This window comes from Apodemus sylvaticus, chromosome 6, assembly GCF_947179515.1.
Source record: "Apodemus sylvaticus chromosome 6, mApoSyl1.1, whole genome shotgun sequence".
Lineage (NCBI taxonomy): Eukaryota > Metazoa > Chordata > Mammalia > Rodentia > Muridae > Apodemus > Apodemus sylvaticus.
In genome coordinates, this window is record NC_067477.1 from 19,125,580 (window position 1) to 19,143,476 (window position 17,897).

Below are 17,897 nucleotides of genomic sequence, written 5' to 3' on the forward strand. Positions count from 1 at the left end.
TGAATGCAATTTCACATGTGGAAGGCCAGCAAGTCATTCTAAAGGAGACACCTTGTAGAAGTGCAATGCCAGAGTTCCAGCAAAGAATCCAGGGGAAAAGTCAGGGGCAGCTTCCTACAGTCCAGATTTGAAAATATCATGGAAATGATGGCTACAACCCAGAGTGAATAGCATGAGCCACACAGAGAGTCCAGTAACACATAATAGTTCCTGCCTGCTCATATGACTGATATGCTGGTCAGTAAGACACTGAGTTGGAAGAAACGTAAGACAAACAAATAACTTAGAGCACTTAAAGAGATCTTGAGTCAACTAAGTCAGTATGCAAAAGCTGTGTGGAACACTGACTCCTTCTCCCTAATGCTAATGAGACACAAAGGGACCAAAGCCTTCACTTTAGGCTGTAGGCTGTGGGGTTGTTAGGTACTGTGAAGAATGTGAATTTCCTTTACTGTGCCTATACCCAAATCAAATACCCAACCAGCAAACTCATAGTTAAGAATGCACTGTTAACAATCCCCAAGTTACAGACTCAGCCTAGGTGCCCATCAGTGAATTAAAAATGAAACATATGCATGTATGCATGTAGGTATGTTTGTATGATACACACACATACACACATACACACACACACCCAAAAGACAAAGAAAGATGAAATTATGTCATTTACAGGAAAACTGAAGAAATCATCATCTTAGTGAAATAAAGCAGTTACATAAAGACAGGTACTGCATGTTTTCTCTCCTGTGGAATCTAGGAGATGAGAAACCTGAACATAAGAGTGAAATTATTAGGGATATGCATTGACAAAGGGGGCAGGATAAGAAAAAATAGGGAAATATTCTATCCATGTACAGAAAACCCCTTCTTTGGTAAAATGCACACAGGCTGGCTAACCTTTGAAATGTCAGTTTCATACAGTCATTATTGTAAGCCTCTTTTGATGATCTTCAAAGCTTTTTATTTTTATTTTATATGTTTTCCCTGTACATGTGCATGTATGTGCACATGTGAGCAGTGCCAAGAGGGCCCTGGATCCCCTGGAACTGGAGTTACAGACAACTATGAGCCACCACGTGGGTGCTAGGAATCAAACTAGGCTTCACTTCCAAAACAGTGCATGCTTTTAACCGCTTAGCCATCTCTCCAGCCCTTTGGTTTGTTTGTTTGTTTGTTTGTTTGTTTGTTTGTTTGTTTAATGGCGAAAAGCTGTCAGGGATGGGCTGGAGAATCACCTGATTGACAGCTTTCAAACCCTTTTGCTTGGTTCCCTAAAGCTCAAGAAACCTCTTCTGGGTCCGTTAAATGGCCCTGCCAGATAAGGTACTTCTTGCCAAACCTGACAACTTAAATTCAAGTCCCAGGACCCACATGGGAGAAGGAAAGACCCAGTCTCACAAGCTGTGCTCAAACTGCCACATGTGTGCTGTGACATGTGTACACACATACATGAAAAATACTTGTAAAAACAATTTTAAGAAGAAGTCCTTCCTTTGGCAATCAGCTCAACTGTCACAATGGCAGCAGGCTGCTCTGAACACTATGACTGTCCTGAGGAAACTCCACTCCATCTGTAAGGAACACCTCGGCTGCTGCTATTGTGCCCACTTCTGTTCAGGAGGCTTTGAATAAGTGCTCCAGACAATATGCAGTGACAGTAAGGCTCAGTGAAAAAGGGGACTTGCTTTGCCCTGCAGCTAACCTCACTTAGGATGTCTCACAAGGGAGCACCTCCTCACTGACTCATCGAAAGGCCTGTGGTCCCTATTTACAGACCTGTGGTTGGAGTATATGTGGAGCATGTGATTGGGAGGAGGAGCCAGGTACTGTGAAGGAAGACTGATTGGTGAAAGGCTGCTCATAAGCATGCCAGGCCCCTGTGACTATATAAAACATGCTGTTTTTAACTATTTGCAGAACAATTCCAGTGGCTTCTCTCTGGTGCAATGCCCTCTGTACTGCAGGACTGGGCTCCAATAAAGGTTTGCCCCAAATGAACTTTGACTACCAATTTGAAGTTTTTACTATAGATAGAACAGACTGAGTGGGTAATACCAAAAATGGGTGAAACCTTGACCTTTAAGTCCCAAGAACCCTGCAGCAGCAATTAGAACTTGCCACAGAATGGCTTATTCATTCAGCACTTAGGAGATGGCTTAAGAGTTCCAGAGAGCACCGGGCAGAGGTGGTGCATGCCTTTAATCCCAGCTCTTGGGAGGCAGAGGCAGGCGGATTTCTGAGTTCGAGGCCAGCCTGGTCTACAGAGTGAGTTCCAGGAGAGTGAGTTCCAGGACAGTCAGGGGTACACAGAGAAACCCTGTCTGGACAAAAACAAAACAAAACAAAAAAAGAGTTCCAGAGAGCAACAAGGAGCACAGAATAAGGAATGCTATAATAAAGGACTGCAGAATAAGAGACCCCAGAGCAGAGGAAAATGCAGACAGAGTTGCCAAGAGGGCATCCATAGGGCTGCTGAGGGTTAAGAAGCAAAGACACAACACCCCAAGCTCAAGGGCTGCAAGACAAGCAGTTGGGTGGAGGAAGTCACAGGCACTCACAGCCCAAAGCAGCAAACCACTGACCTGCATACCAAGCCACAAGTAAGCCTCTCTGGTCCAGAAAGCTTGGAGCCATGAGTGCCTAGTTCTCACGGCTGGAGGGCTATGGTTTCTAGGTTTGATAGCCTGGCCTGTAAGCCTCTGGAACTCAAGAGTTCATACCACACTAGGGGAGCTGCTCCTCTCACCTACTCATAATATCTACCCAAAAAAACAAACAAACAAACAAACAAACAAAGAGACCTTCAGCCAGCCATCTGTGAAATGAAAGACAGGATACATACAATAGGACATAATAGAATGTGGGAGTTAAAGGGTTCAGAAATACAAAGAACCTCCCTCGTGGCCTTCACTTTGTGACAGTAAAGACAGAAACCAGGAAACTCATTCAAAGTCATCCAACTATCAGGGTAAAAGAATAATTTCCATAAGCAAGATCCTGATTAAACAGTTATCAGTTGGTCCTCTAAGACTTTTTATAAATTCCTAAATAATTCTTCATTTCACACCTGCATATTTTCCTTAAAAGAGTCATTTCCTCTTGTTCCTCATAGTAAAGTAAGTATTTTAGGCAAGTCTACCATTTCTTTTAATAATATATAAAGTACTAATATTAAAGAAAACCTATAAAAGGGAGATTTTTAAGCTTCACTGAGACATAACTGACAAAATGTATATATATTCAAGATATACAACATAGTGAGGTCTTACCTCTTATATGGTAAATTGACAGCTTTCAATCGTACGTGCACACACACACACAGCCATCAGGATGCTTTCTGGTAACCATACTGTGGAATGGTTACCAGAATAAAGCTAATTAACATACTTATTACCATCTATTACCTCATGTGTTCTGTAGCAAGGATGCAGTAGTGTTGTATAAAGACCTTTGTGCCGCCAATGGACCACACATATGACAGTGGTCCAGTAAGATCACATGGCCAATGGACCACACATATGACAGTGGTCCAGTAAGATCACATGGCCAATGGACCACACATATGACAGTGGTCCAGTAAGATCACATGGCCAATCTCTGCAGCAATTTAATTTTTACTAAGGACGGAAGCAGCAACTAAATACAAAGCAAGGAAAAGAAAAGAAATAGCAGAAAATAGAGAGAAAGTCAATAAAACTGAGACCAACAAAGCCTTAGACAAAGTTGTCAATCAAAAGCTGTCTGGTAAAGCTCCAGCTGTACTGACAAGGGAAACTGAGGTGAGAGGACACAAAGCACTGACCTCAGAGCTCATAGGGGCTTCACTACCAGTCACCAACACCGAGAAAGCAATACGGAACACCAGCATGGCATAACCCAATTTTCATAACATAGACAAAGTACAATAAGAACTTAACAGACTACTAAAATCCACTGAAGAAGAAACAGATGGTGCAAATACTCCCCCATCTATTAGAGAAGTCTACAGGTTTTACTAAGAATTTTCTATAAAAAATTCACCATTAGGTGGCTTAATTTATAAAAATCTACTCAGCATTTAAGGCAAGAACACCATTTCTATAAAACTGCATCCAGAAATAGGAAGCCCCTTCTCAATATACTTTCTGAATGTTAGAGCAAACACACAGGCAAAGGTCACAAGAAGGGAGAGCTTCTGATCGTGGCCTCTCATTAGCATGGAGGAAACATCCTGGGGGCTGGGGAGATGGGTCAGCTGGGAGAGTGCTTGCTTGCAAGCAAGAGGATGTGAGTTTGACCCCCAGACCAAGGAAAAGCTGGGAACAGCAGCACGTCTGGGGAGGTGGGTACAGGAGTGTCTGGGGCTCATGCTCTGGCAGGCAGTTCAGCCAAATCTACAAGGGTTTAGTGAGAGACTCTGTCTCAAACACTAAGATGGAAAACAATTAAGAAAGATACCACAAGCTCTGGCCTCCACATGCATGCACACATATGTAGACATAGAGAGCAGAGAAAGGTCTCAAAGCATTAACTAATAAAGTCCAGAAACATCTAACACAGCTCATCATGATATAAGTAGGATCTCCTGTGCATCTGTATCAAAAGCCATCACTCCCATCAGAGTCATGAGGCAACTTCCCCCACAATATGACCAAGCTGCTCTTTCAGTGAATCCTTTCCCTCTTTGAAACTACCCAGCTTTCAAACAAATATAAATCATAGTTTTGCGCTGGCTGATTGGGGAAGGAGGCTAAACAATCCTTTCACACAGCTCTCCTAAGACCATCAGAAAACACAGATATTTATATTATGATTAATAACAGTAGCACAATTACAGCTATGAAATAGAAATGAAAATAATGTTATGGCTTACCACAACATGAGGAACTATATTAAAGGATTTCAGCATTAGGAAGGTTGAGAACCACTGAGCTAGATTTATCTGAAAGGAGGGAACCTCAATTGAGAAAATGCCTCCATAAGATCTGGGTATAGAATATTTTCTTAATTAGTGATTGATAATGGCGGGCCCAGTCCAGTGTGGGCAGTGCCATCCCTGGGCTAGTGGTCCTGGGTTCTATAAGGAAGCAGTCTGAACAAGCTATGAGACCAATAAGCAGTACCTACTCCATGGCCTCTGCACCAGCTCCTGCCCCCAGAGCTGTTTTTGCTCTGCTTGGGGTCCTGCCATCAGTGTTTTTGATGATGAACTATTCTATGGAACTGTGAGTGAAATAAACCCTTTCCACCCCAAATTTGTTTTGGTCATGCTTTCTCATGACTGCAGTAGACATCTGTAATAAGCAAACATACTTTATAAATAGTAATTAAAGATCTTGTGATGTTCCTTTAAAGCAGATCCAGATCATAACATATTACAGAAGAACTTCAGTGATGGGCTGGAGAGCTGGCTCAGTGGTTACAAGAACTGACTGTGCTTTCAGAGGACCTAGGTTCATCAGTTCCTAGCACTCACACTGCAGCTCACAACCATCTGTAACTCCAGTTCAGGGACATCAGATGCCCTCTTCTGACCTCCAAGCATACCAAGCATGAACATGGTTCACACATACAGGAGGGAAAACGCCCATAGCATAAAACAGAAACCTCAAAGAAGTTAAGAACATCTGTGGTAGTTTTCACTCCATCAGGGTTCTTAACTCCACAGTCTCATTTTTATACTTAAATATATAAACATCTGTGCGCTACCTAGAACTCATTCTGCCCCAAATATTGCTAAAAATATATCTATAATTTGTAAAACTCTTTTGAAAGAATTTGAAACTTGAAAGTTCAAACTCAATTTTTCCAGGTTAGCAGAATGAAATATCTGTAGTTTGATTATATTCCATAATCTGATCCACAGTGAAGCACAGCCACTTTCTGAGTTATGAATAACTATCTTAAACATGACCTTTTGATTTTATTTTTGAAATTATAATTAAAGCACTTCTCCATTTTCCTCCCTCCAAATCCTCCCTTACGCCTCTTCCCATTCTTCTTAAAATTCATGATCTCTTTTTTCACTCACTGTCATTGCACATACTATATATGTATTCCTACACATAACCTCCTCAGTCCATACCTTGTCATTTGTATGACTTTTCAGGGTTGACAGTTTGGCACTGGACAACCCATTGCCATGCTCTTCCCTGGGGAGACCACCTCTGCTGCTCCCAGCTTTCCTCGTATGCCTACAGTTCTGTGTGTGTAGGGTTGAGGCTTTTCCTATGCACTTTGGCTCTGAGGCTGTCTTCTTGAAGTTTCACCCAACAATCGTCTCCACTGGCACCACCTAGTGGTTGAAATGTGAAACTGCTGCTCAATCTCCTGAGAATCAAAAGAACAGATTCTCTCAGACTCAGCCCATCTCTTGAACATCAGGAGGTGAACCAGGAGACACAGCAACTGAAGAGCTTAGGTGACAGAATCAGAAGCCAAATACCTGATTTTACACTAGCAAACTGGCCCTCACTTAAGCCATATTGAGAAAACATTAAGACCTTCCTTACTTGTAGCATTTACAAACTTTAACTGAAAATGGAGCATAGATCTAAAACACAAAAGCTAAACTCTTAAAACTTCTTCAAAAAAAAAAAAAAAAGGAAAAAAATCTTGGCGACCTGTTAGGCAAAGATTCCCTATAAATAAAACATAGAAAGTACTAACTATAAAGAAAAACATCAATTAACCATGTCTCAACAAAATTAAAAGGTTTTACTTTTCAAAAGATTTACTTTTAAAAATCAAAAGGCAAGCCACCAGCTGGAAAATATTTGGAAAGGCTATCCAACGAGCAAATGCAATCGAAGGCTATCCAATGAGCAAAGATTCAGACAGATGCATCACCAAAGAAGACTGCTTATGGCTACTTCATAAACAAACATGACCTCCACTGGCCATTGGAAAATCCCAACTATGACTATTATGAAGTATCATTACACACATACACTAACATGGCTTAAAATTAAAGAGATTGCTCATACAGGCTGATATACATAAAACAGAATCAATACTCCAGAGCATTTGGCTATTCATAAAAGTATAAACATAGACGCTGCATACAATCCTGGTCTGTCCACTTCTAGAACTTGCTTTATAGACAAGGCTGGCCTCTAACTCATAGAGATCAACCTGTCTCTGCCTCCCAAATGCTGGGATTAAAGCATGAGCCACCATGCCATATCACAGCACATGGTTCTAGATGTTTAAAAGTGAGCAAGGAAAGCACACAATACACACACACACACACACACACACAACTTGAAACAGGGTCTCATATATCTCAACCTAACCCTCAGATTCACTATGTAGTTGAGGCTGTCCTTGAACTCCTGAACCTCCTGTTTTTATCTCCTACATTGTAGCATGTGCTACCTCGCTCAGTTCACACAAAGATTTACAAATTAATGCTTACAGTCACTTAATTTTCAATACTCAAAAACTACACAAATTTCACAAAATACCCCAAACTACCCAAATGTTCACCAACTGATGAATAAACGAAATGTCTCAAATCCATAAAGTGGGATAATCATACATGAGCTTCAACATAATTATTCTGAATGAAGGAAGCTGTACAAAAACGAACATACTCTTCACATTCACGTCCATGAAATCCCTTAAATTGAAAACCAACCTATAGGAATAGAAACCAGATCCATACTTGTCCTGAGCGGAGGAAGCGCCGATGGAAAACAGGTGAAAAGGATGACAAGGGGATGGGGGTTCAAGGACTGCGCGTGACTTAATGTTTGTTACCTGATAATAATAGTTTCACAGAGAAGTACATCGGGAAATACGCACTAGATTTCTCGTTTTAAATACATACAGATGACTGGGTGTCAATTATATCTCAATAAAGCTATAAAAAATGAAAAAAAAATACTTGCGGATGACTCACTGCATTCCATTCTAAAGTACTTATCCAAGAGTTAGGATAACGTGTGTACATTCTAGAACAAGTAAAGCTGATCAACGGTCATAAAAGCCATCAGTGGTGGCCTAAGGCCAGGGGGGATTAACTGAAAAAGGACACCAGTGTACATGATGTCTGTGTCGACTGAAATGCTGGTCATAGAGGGGAGCTACTTTTCAAAATCATCAAACTGTATGTTTAACTTATTTGAAGTATGCTTCAATACAGTAATTTTCACCAAGTTGTATTGGGGGCTAGATAATACAACTTAGAAATCCAGAGAGAAATATCTCACTACATAATGCTTCTGCAAGGCAATTTTCCTCTACATCAAAAGTAAAAGAAGTATGTTGTGCCCTGAAAACAGGTGATTCAAAAGGATAGATTAAAAAAAATCACCTTTTGCTGAACACACAGTTCTGTATCAAGCCAGTGCCGCCTACACACATTTTCTCAAATCCTATCTCCTGTCCTACAACTTAGGTATTAGTATTGCTACTTAGATTAGGTATGTTCTGATCTGAGAATTAGGCTGGGCTCGGGCATAGAAAGGACCACAGCCTACCCAAGTTCTCTCACAGTGAGTAAGTGAGCCTCAGTCTCCACATACAACTAACTCAATGATAAAATTCTTGTGAATCACGGATGACTACTATGCCATTAAAAATCTGTAAAATTCCTTTGCTCCCTGAACAATGACTTTCTTGAACACAGGTACCTGTTAGTACAACCCCATTCATCATTTCATGCACCAGTCTTACAAGGATAAGGCAGGAAGAGGGACTATGAGAACCTGAGCCTCAGCATTTTCCCTGACTCCTCCTTCTGATGGCCAACATGGGCCATGAAAGAGTGAGTCTGTACTACCTTAAATGTCCATGTCAAAGATGCCCAGATTTAAATGTCTATTGGAGCTTGGTCAATGGTTTCACTGCCTTCATTTAGCCCTAATTTGACAAGTGTGATTTTTATCACTTGTTATAGTAAATACTAAATCTTGATGTAAACACTTAGAAACCACTGTTAATTTCAACATAGGACTTTAAGCTAAGGAACACAACTCCAAATGTTTATTGGAAACCCAATAGGTTACTCTTTAGGATAAAATTCAATCCTTACCTATACCCAAAAGGTATGTATAGAGTAAAAATATATGCATGTATATAAAACTTGCATATGTTTATTATAGCTACATTATAATTACATGACTTGGTCTATACTGTATTCAAATGTATATAATCATTTATTTTAAATAATTCTATGATGTTTTATTATTCTAAGTATTGTAATGAGTAGTCATATAGCTGTAGTTTCTACATGAACACTCACCCAGCTCTCTCATGGCGGCACCAGGCCTTTCCAATGACATTGTATGGGTCACTTTTACAATGATGAAAATAGTCCGTTTTTATTTTTAAGCTTTTCAGGCAGATCCCATGAGATTGCTCTGTTTTCTGATTCACAGAGAGCACTTCCTGAAGCTTCAGTATACAGGAAAAAAGAAAGCAGATGCCTCCTGTGGATGTCCTCACAACAGAAGACAAGGAAAGGGGGATGGAAAATTGTCTTCAAGCCTCTCATATTCAAAGACCTAGAACTTTCCCAAGACAGGGAATTCACAGTTTGCCAAGAAGTAAAGTCATTTGCCCTTAGCAATGGTGGAAGACATGTAGCTGTGCTCCATCTATAACTCTTTCTTGATAGAGAAAACAATGGTCTTAGCCAAACAATGAATGTGCCGTCCTGAAACTTCTATGCAAAACGGTAAATGAATCGGACATCAATTTCACAGGGGATGTAACCTCAGCAATTTTTAAAAATAGAACCTCTTGGAATCATTAAAAGTATAGGGACCGGGAGTGAAACTTTCAGAAAAAAAAAGCAAAGAACTCCAATCACCTACTTTGCTTCTCTTTCTGAAACAAATACACAAAGCATCTCATGTCCTATAACCTGAGGGAATATAGGAAAAAAGAAAGCAGGTGTTTTTGTGGCTGTACTAGAACAGAAGACAAGGAAAGGGGCCAGAAATCCTAACCACAGCCTAGGCAGAACAGAAGCCAGGTGTAAAGGCATACCGAAACTCTCCTGTAGGGAAAGAAGAGAAGCTAGCAGACATGAGAAAGTCAGAACAAAGGACAGAAACATCCAAAGCTATAACCGGGTCATTGCTGCTGTGCTAGGAAGTTTGTCACTTTTGTTCCCTAAAAACATGCCAACTGGACACTTATACACTGCTGACAGAAATAGAGACTGATAACAGCACTTCAGAAACCATCAGACAGCTCTTTCAAGCCAGACATTGGAGTACGCTATAACCAATTAATTCTGTATTTCTAGAAAAGATAACAAAGAAATACATTTATTTACTAGCACACCTGCGTATGATGCTTACAGCAGCATTCTGCATAAAATTCTCAAACTAGAAGCCAGGTAAACATCCACCACAGGCATCATAAGTTGTGATCACTCTTATAAGAATACCATATAGCAATGAAAACAAACTACTAACAAACTATCTATTGCTTCTTGAATCAATATGGATAAAACTCTTGGTAATGTTGAGCAAAGAAAACTAGGCGCATGCACACACATGCACACACACACAAAGAGAGAGAGACTGTGGTGCCTGTCACATAAAATTCTAAGTCAGACAAACTCATCTTCGATGTCAGTGGAGCAACTACCCTCTTCAAGAGGCTGAAGAGAACAGAATGAGTCTGTGGGAGGCTACTGGCTAACCGAATAAATAATGTTCCCTTTCTTAATATGGATGCTAGCTCCTTAGCTGTATCCATTTATGAAAATTCAACAAGCTATATATTTATAACTTGTGAATATTTCTGTGTACATTCAAAGCTTGCTTTAGAGGACAACACACACACACACACACACACTCACAAAATCACAAGTTGCTTAATTCCTCTAGGGTTTTGACCATCTTAAATAGTCTTCATTGTGTTAAGAGATATATATTCATATCACAATACAAACAAGAAAAAATGAAAAACAGAACATGACCTGTCCTTCAAATGTGAAACCTGTTAAAGACAATGCATGTGAGTTAGGGAGCATAAAGAAATACTTGTCTCTTGAGGAATGCTGGTACTTAAACTATAGAGGAGTTGAGAGACGCTGTGGCATTAGGGAAGGCCTCAAACTAGGTGCAAGATTGCGTATAGATCCTGGAATGGTAAATGTTCCACAGGTCTGACAAAGGGACACTCTGAGATGGGGAAAGGCAGAGCGAATAGAGACCACATGGATCTAAGTGACAGTAAGGGATCAGCATTACTGCTCCAAAAGGTACAGACCGAAGTAGAAACAGCTCAAAGGTCTACCCACTGATGAACGAATCAAGAAAACATGTTCTATAATAGTCTCTCCTTAACCATGATATTTTTGTGTTTTGTTATTCACCCTCAACTACTATATGGAAGATTCTAGAAATAAAAAACATAAATTGTAAATAACATGATATTTCTGTAAGAATGATATGATTTCTCTTTTTACAATCTCCTCCAACATATCAGTGTGTCTGTCTGTCTGTCTGTCTGTCTTAGTAATGGCCAAAGCACAGGGCTAGTAGTGCCGGCAATTTGGATATGCCAGAAAGAAGCCATGAAGTACTTCCTTTAAGTGAGAAGGTGAACTTCTCAACAAGAAGAAAAAGAAAAGAAAAGGAAAGGAAAAAAAAAGCTGTATACTAAAACTGCTAAAACATATGGTAGGAAAGAAAGGTCTGTAAAATGCAAATAAAGAAAATGAGATTTGAGATTATTTTGCTATCTAATCTCAAACTACAAGAGTTATGGCCATAGTGCATGTTATATGCCTAGTAACAATGGAAAATGGGTTAATATAAGGACTCGGTACGCTGCAGTTTCAGCATCCTGAAGGGGGACCTGAACATATGTGCTATAGATTGCAGGAAACTACCACATACCCATGCAACAGAACACTATTTACTAATAAAAAAGAATATAATAATGATGATCTACCATGAACCTTGGATATATTTTTCAAAGTAAAAAAAGTGAAATGCAAAGGCCACATTATGAACCATTAGAAGAAGCAGCTCCAGCCGGGTGGTGGTGGCGCATGCCTTTAATCCCAGCACTTGAGAGGCAGAGGCAGGTGGATTTCTGAGTTCGAGGCCAGCCTGGTCTACAAAGTGAGTTCCAGGACAGCCAGCACTACACAGAGAAACCCTGTCTCGAAAAAAAACCAAAACAAACAAACAAAAAAAAAAAACAAACAAAAAAGAAGAAGAAGAAGAAGAAGAAGAAGAGGAGGAGGAGGAAGAAGAAGAAGAAGGTCCATGGGGGACAGAGAGCAGATTAGTATGTAGCTCCCCAAAGCTGGAAGGATTCAGATGTGAGATATAGTTACAGGCCTTAAGGGGAGATAAAAACATTCTAAAATTGATAGTGGCAGTAGTTGCATAGTTCTGTGAATACATAAAAAATACTGTTTGCTTTAAAAGAAATCATATGAAACATGAAACACAGTTCAGTAAAGCCAGTCTAAAAAGTGAGAAACAAACAGGATTATCACAATGCACAGCCAAGAGAGTCATACCTATCAAGCATTTTAAATGCCTTAAGGGTCTAGGATTATCTAGGAAACAATTGGAGATGTATAAGTGAGATTTTACTCAGTGAAAATACAGTATGCAACTTAAAGACTCTTCACTAATAAAATTATTCACATATTTTTGAGCATATATTCCTAAAATACATGCCAAAATCACACAGAAGAGAGAGAACAGGAAAAAGATGTTGTGATCTAAGTTTGACTAAGACACAAGCTGTGACTATTGAGAAAGTTGTTTTGCTTCGGTGCTAAATGCCACAGATGGGTCTATCAGCATCATATTTATGCAAAACTCATAGTCATCTGTGTTAAATCTTCAAGCATCCTAATGTTATAAACTTTCTGTTAAAATGACAATGATAGCTGACCTGTCATACTTTCAGACCAAAGTAATAGACAGGGCATTCATTTGTCATAGGATATTGGATTCAATTTCAGTGCTATGACAACCTCCATTAATGTTACTTTGCCTACTGATGGCTACACATTTGGCTGAATTATAATTTAGTATTATTAACATTCCAAGAATTGGGGGATGAGAGATGGCTCAGTAGATAAGAGTATTTGCTATTCTTCCAAAGGACTGTGGCTCCAGTTCCAAGGGATTGAATCCCTCCTTCAGGCACTGAGTGCATGTGGTGCACAGACACACAAACAGGAAAAAAAAATCCATATACATAAAATAAATATTTTAAAGAATTCTAAAGTTTTAATACAGTAAGAGAACTAAAGAACCAAAATCTAACACACAAAAGTAGAAAATATACACATCCAACCCTAGGAAAGGTAAAGCACTCAAAATTGACCCCGAAAACCATCTAAACAGGAAAAAGACAGAAGTCCCTATTAGGATCTAGAATATTGAGAACAATTTTTTAAAGGAATAAATTATTTAAAGTAAAAATCTCATTCTAAGAGAACAGATAAAAAGGAAAGCTTTAACAGAGACAGTTTGAATACATCTATGAGACAACCCAGTCTCCTTCCCTGAATCCCAGAGAAGAAAGAATCCTTCAGGCAATCCTGCCATAATCCCTCTAGAGACCTGCCAAAAAGAAAAACTCCACCTGCCCCCAGGAGGTGGTAAGAAGGCAGCAATACAAAAGAAGAATTTAGTGGGATGACCTACACACAAGCAAGCTAGTGTTTCCCTTTCCAAGCAGCTCGCAAGCCTCCTTACAGGTCTGTAAACCATAAGAATCTAAAGGAGAATGATCTCTTTCTAAACTCTCTTCTCTGAAAAGGAGGTGGGGGTAGGGGGCAATCTGGCCTTTGAAAAGTTCTAGAACTAAGGAAAGCATATGTTCTATATCTGAATAAAAGAAAAACAACTTCGTCATCTCTAACCAACAATAAAAGCAAAGTGAAAACCTTAAAAAAAAAATAGGTTATCATTGACATCTAGAATGAGGTGTCTGCTGTCAGCTCAAGTAGAGCAAGACTCTCTATTTCCTGAAACTCAGCCAGGGGCACTTCACGGAAACAGAGCACGCCATAGGGACAGCAGGGCTTGTTTTATGATCATTAACTGCTCCATATCAAGAGAAATTAATCAAATATTCTTCAACTGTCTGTTCATTTACACAAGATGATGTAGGGTGAACGCCAATTGACAGGAAAGGAAGGACTCACTAGGAAGCACTGGCTGCCCTGGTATTCCCTTCGTAGCCCAGGCTGTCTTTGAACTCCCAGAAATTCTTCTGCATCGGCTTTGGGATTACAGGTGTACCCACGAAGCCCACCTTCACTTTGCTTTTTGTTTGTTTGTTTGTTTGCTAATCTGTTGGTTTATCTATTTGGTTTGGGGTTTGTTTGGTATAATTCTTGAAGACCACGATCAACAGGGTCCAAACGGAAAGGCTATTACACAGTAAGAATAGAAGGCGCCACCAGGAAGATAAAGAATGAAGGAACGTTGTGAAGAGAGGCTGGGGGTACAGTTTGATGGTAAACACTTGGCTTAACACAGACAAAGCCCTGAAGGAAGAAGGCGAAGAATCTTAGTGAGTGTTTTATACAATCACTCAATAAATACCATAGGACTACTAGGCATATGATCTATAATCTATAATCAAGAACAGAGTAAGAAGATAGACAGCAACTGAAGCTCATAAAGCAGACCCAAGCAAAGGAGACACACACTGTAGGCGTTAACACCAGTCTTCAAATTTTGATTCCAAACAACAACAGTGAAGACGAATTTACCAAAAGAAAAATATATACATATATATATATACATATATATGTGTGTATATATATATATATACACACACACATACACACACAGGTGAAAATAATTCTTAAATATATACAAAATGCCTAGGAAATTTTCTATTTCTGAAGACTTTTTTTCATACTGAAGTCAATATGTTTACCTTTTAAAATGACTCAAAACATTTGTATTACTGTGTTTATACATATCTGCATAATATAAAGTTGATTCTAGCCAGGTATTGTAGTTTACGTTAGGAGAATAAAACCAGCTGCCCCCACTGCCCAGCACCCAAATGGAGACCTTTGTGACTGACATCATGTAGAATCATCAGAAGCATAAATAGCAACAACATAACCATGTCTTAAGCTATTCTGTAGAGCGCATGGGATGCTCTGAAACTTTGAGAGTAGACTCAACTTAATTTTTTAAAAAAAAAATTGCAAGCAATATAAAGCTCACATTGCAAAATTAATATAAACTATATTCTGAGCAAAAATTCCTATTTTGATTTTTTTCTCTATAGTATTGCATACAATATTCATTTTCTACAATAAACTTAAAAATTAACCACTGGGCACCCTTAAATCTTATCTATCCTTACTGACTCGTGCATGAGCAAAATTGGAAAGTAATTTCAAAAGGATGTGATTCAATTCAAACCCATTAGCTGTTCTGCAGTTCCTCCTCCAGGCAATGTTCTTTAAATTAGATATGTTATTTGATTCCAGTTCTCAGATTCATAAGCCCAAACCTAATGTAATTCATAACATAATTGTGATGTGTGCAAAAGTACTCTGTTCAAGAGGAACAGTCAGTCTGAACACCATCAGCAATTGAAACATGACCTTTTAGAAACAGTTCATGTTTGCCCAACAGGCAAAGGACAGCAATTTGAAAGAAAGCGTGAGACATACCTGAGCAGATAAACAGCCCTGTCAATATCACTGAGGTCTTCATCAACAGTCAATCTTTCTATTTCTTCTGGTGTCTGTCAAGTATAAAATGCAAATTAGGCACACAAACATTTGGTGGCTCCCAAAGACCCTATCGGTGAAAAAGCTTCACAATTATAGCAATGACAACTCATCCAGCATCTAATGATTCTTCTACACTATATCACTAGATCTTCAGCTGGGTGCTGTGGGGGGGGGGGGCTATATTTACTCTTCTGATAGACTGTAGGGCCTCAATGGAATCAACTTCATATGAATACATACCACATGTGAACATATATACCTACATATTCACATTTTTTTTAAATCTCCAACACAATACCCCAAGCTGCTATGGTATTTTCCACACCAAGAAATGCTTTAAAGGGGTGTTGAATAAGACAGAAAAGGGCAAGCTTTGTAGCTCCTGTTGGGAACCAAATGGACTCAGACGGAAAGGAAATCGAAGGTTCTAGAAAGGTAATGAGGGACTGGCCACAAGAGTAGGGAAGGGGACCAAAAACTAGGTTTGCCATCTGTGAGGGTGAAGGTTGGAGCCTCACAAGGCTGGAAAGATGACTCTGCGGGGTTGGGGAGCCAGTGGAGGTACAAGGACAAACAGAAGGCTGACTCCCCTCTTGGAGACTGGGGAGCAGGGTCCTGCCTACAATCCTGGAGGGCCCGGGGAAGAAAAGGAAGCATGGTGACTCAGGATGGGAGGAAAGGGTTGAGGGAGGCTTTGAAACCCTGAACTAGGGCGACTCTGGGAAGGGCGCCTCTCCTTGGAAGGTGAAGGGGGCCCGTGCTGCACAGGGAGACGCAAGCTTGATCTTATGCAGAGGTGGGGGTAGGACCGTGAAAGGATGGGCCCTGAGACGGACGTCCGGGCAAGAAATGGAGCTAGGGCTGTGTGAAACCGAGGATGGGCCAGCGACCAGAACCTGGGACGGCACCCCGGGATGGGAAGCCGGCTGCGGAGGCTGGCCCCGAGAACAGCGGCTTGGCCGTTCGTGGGGGAGGCCAGAGCGGGGTGGGGCGCAGGGCTGGCCGCAGTCGGGGAACCAAGTCGGGGGGCCCCGGCTGATTTCAATGAGGGGAGGCTGACTTCAGTTCGGAGACAGGGCTGGCCGTAGTCAAGGGACCCAGCTGGCTCCAGTCGGAGGATGGGGCTAGCCTCAGTCAGGAGTCAGGGCTAGCTCTAGGTCTGGGCAAGGGACTGATTCCAGTCAGGGGTCAGGGACAGGCCGACCCTCGGCTGCGGCAGGGAACGAAGCTCAGAAGCGGCTGCGGTGACACGGCGACAGGCGCTGGAGCGCCGGGGGGCAGTCGGACGGCGGGCAGCCCTGAGGGGAGCGTCTCTCGGTCCCGCGCACCTTGAGGCTCCGGCGGACCGGCCTCTCGATGATGGTGAGTTCCTGCAGGTCCTCCATGTAGCCAAACAGGCTGTTCTGCCCGAAATCCATCGCGACGCCGGCGTCGGGCGGCGGCGGATGCATGGACCGCCGAGGGGCTCCCTCGCCGGCCGGTCCGAGCGGCCCCGGGATGCCGGACGCGCGCAGCCCCGCGCCGCCCACCAGAAGGACTCTCTGGTCCCGCTCTCGGCCGCGGGGAAGCGGAGCAAGAGGCCGCAGGCGGCGAGAACACGAGCGCGGCGGGAGCCGGAGCGCAGCGCACCGAGGGGGCGGGGCGGGTGGAGGGGGCGGGGCGCGCGGAGGGGGCGGAACCAGAACAGGGAGCCGCCTCAGCGGCCGCCCCGGCCCCGCCCCCGCCCGGGGGCTGCGCGCGCGGTAGGACGCAACTGCCGCGCAACGACGCGCCCGGGTCCAGCTCCCAGGGCTCTCGCCCCGCCCCTATGGGACGAGCCCCGCCCCTCGGCGCGTGCGCAGAGCTCTCCGCGTCCCCAGGCGGCCAGGAGGCGGGCCGGGGGCGGGAAATGGGCGCGGGCAGGTTAAGCCAATGAGAATGAAGCGGGGGAAGTGTGCGGTGTGTTGGGCTCTCCTGCACCTGTGAGAGTGACTTTCTGGTTATTTGGTGGCTGCTCTGCTGGCCTGCTGCTGGTGTAGACAAGCCCCTGCTAGCTCAACTCCAGGTCCAGGCCTAGGGGACCCTCGAGTAGCCAAATCAAGCTGATTAGTGCCTAATGTGTGCCCGAGGATAGAAAACAGGTGATGAGAATACAGTCCTGCAGTGCTGTCCCTGGAAGAAGGGAAATGTCCCACAAGGCCTTCTAAGGAAAAAAAAGACCTAAACTGAATCC

The 17,897-nt window shown here is 42.0% G+C and overlaps 1 protein-coding gene across 6 annotated transcripts in view; it reads right to left on the reverse strand.

The window, feature by feature from the left end:
• The window catches only part of Ppp4r4 (protein phosphatase 4 regulatory subunit 4), a 94,866-nt gene extending 77,567 nt beyond the window's left edge, over positions 1-17,299 (reverse strand). For 5 of the 6 annotated variants that reach the window (XM_052185164.1, XM_052185166.1, XM_052185165.1 and 2 more), the window contains exons 1-2: positions 17,014-17,299; positions 15,623-15,696 (exon numbers count right to left, since the gene is read on the reverse strand). In XM_052185164.1, coding sequence (XP_052041124.1) covers positions 15,623-15,696; positions 17,014-17,136 — 197 coding nt within the window. In that variant the 5' untranslated portion in view covers positions 17,137-17,299. Of the gene's footprint in view, positions 1-15,622; positions 15,697-17,013 lie in introns of those variants that run through there. The other variant, XM_052185167.1, reaches the window with a different exon arrangement.
• Positions 17,300-17,897: the final 598 nt, after the last annotated feature.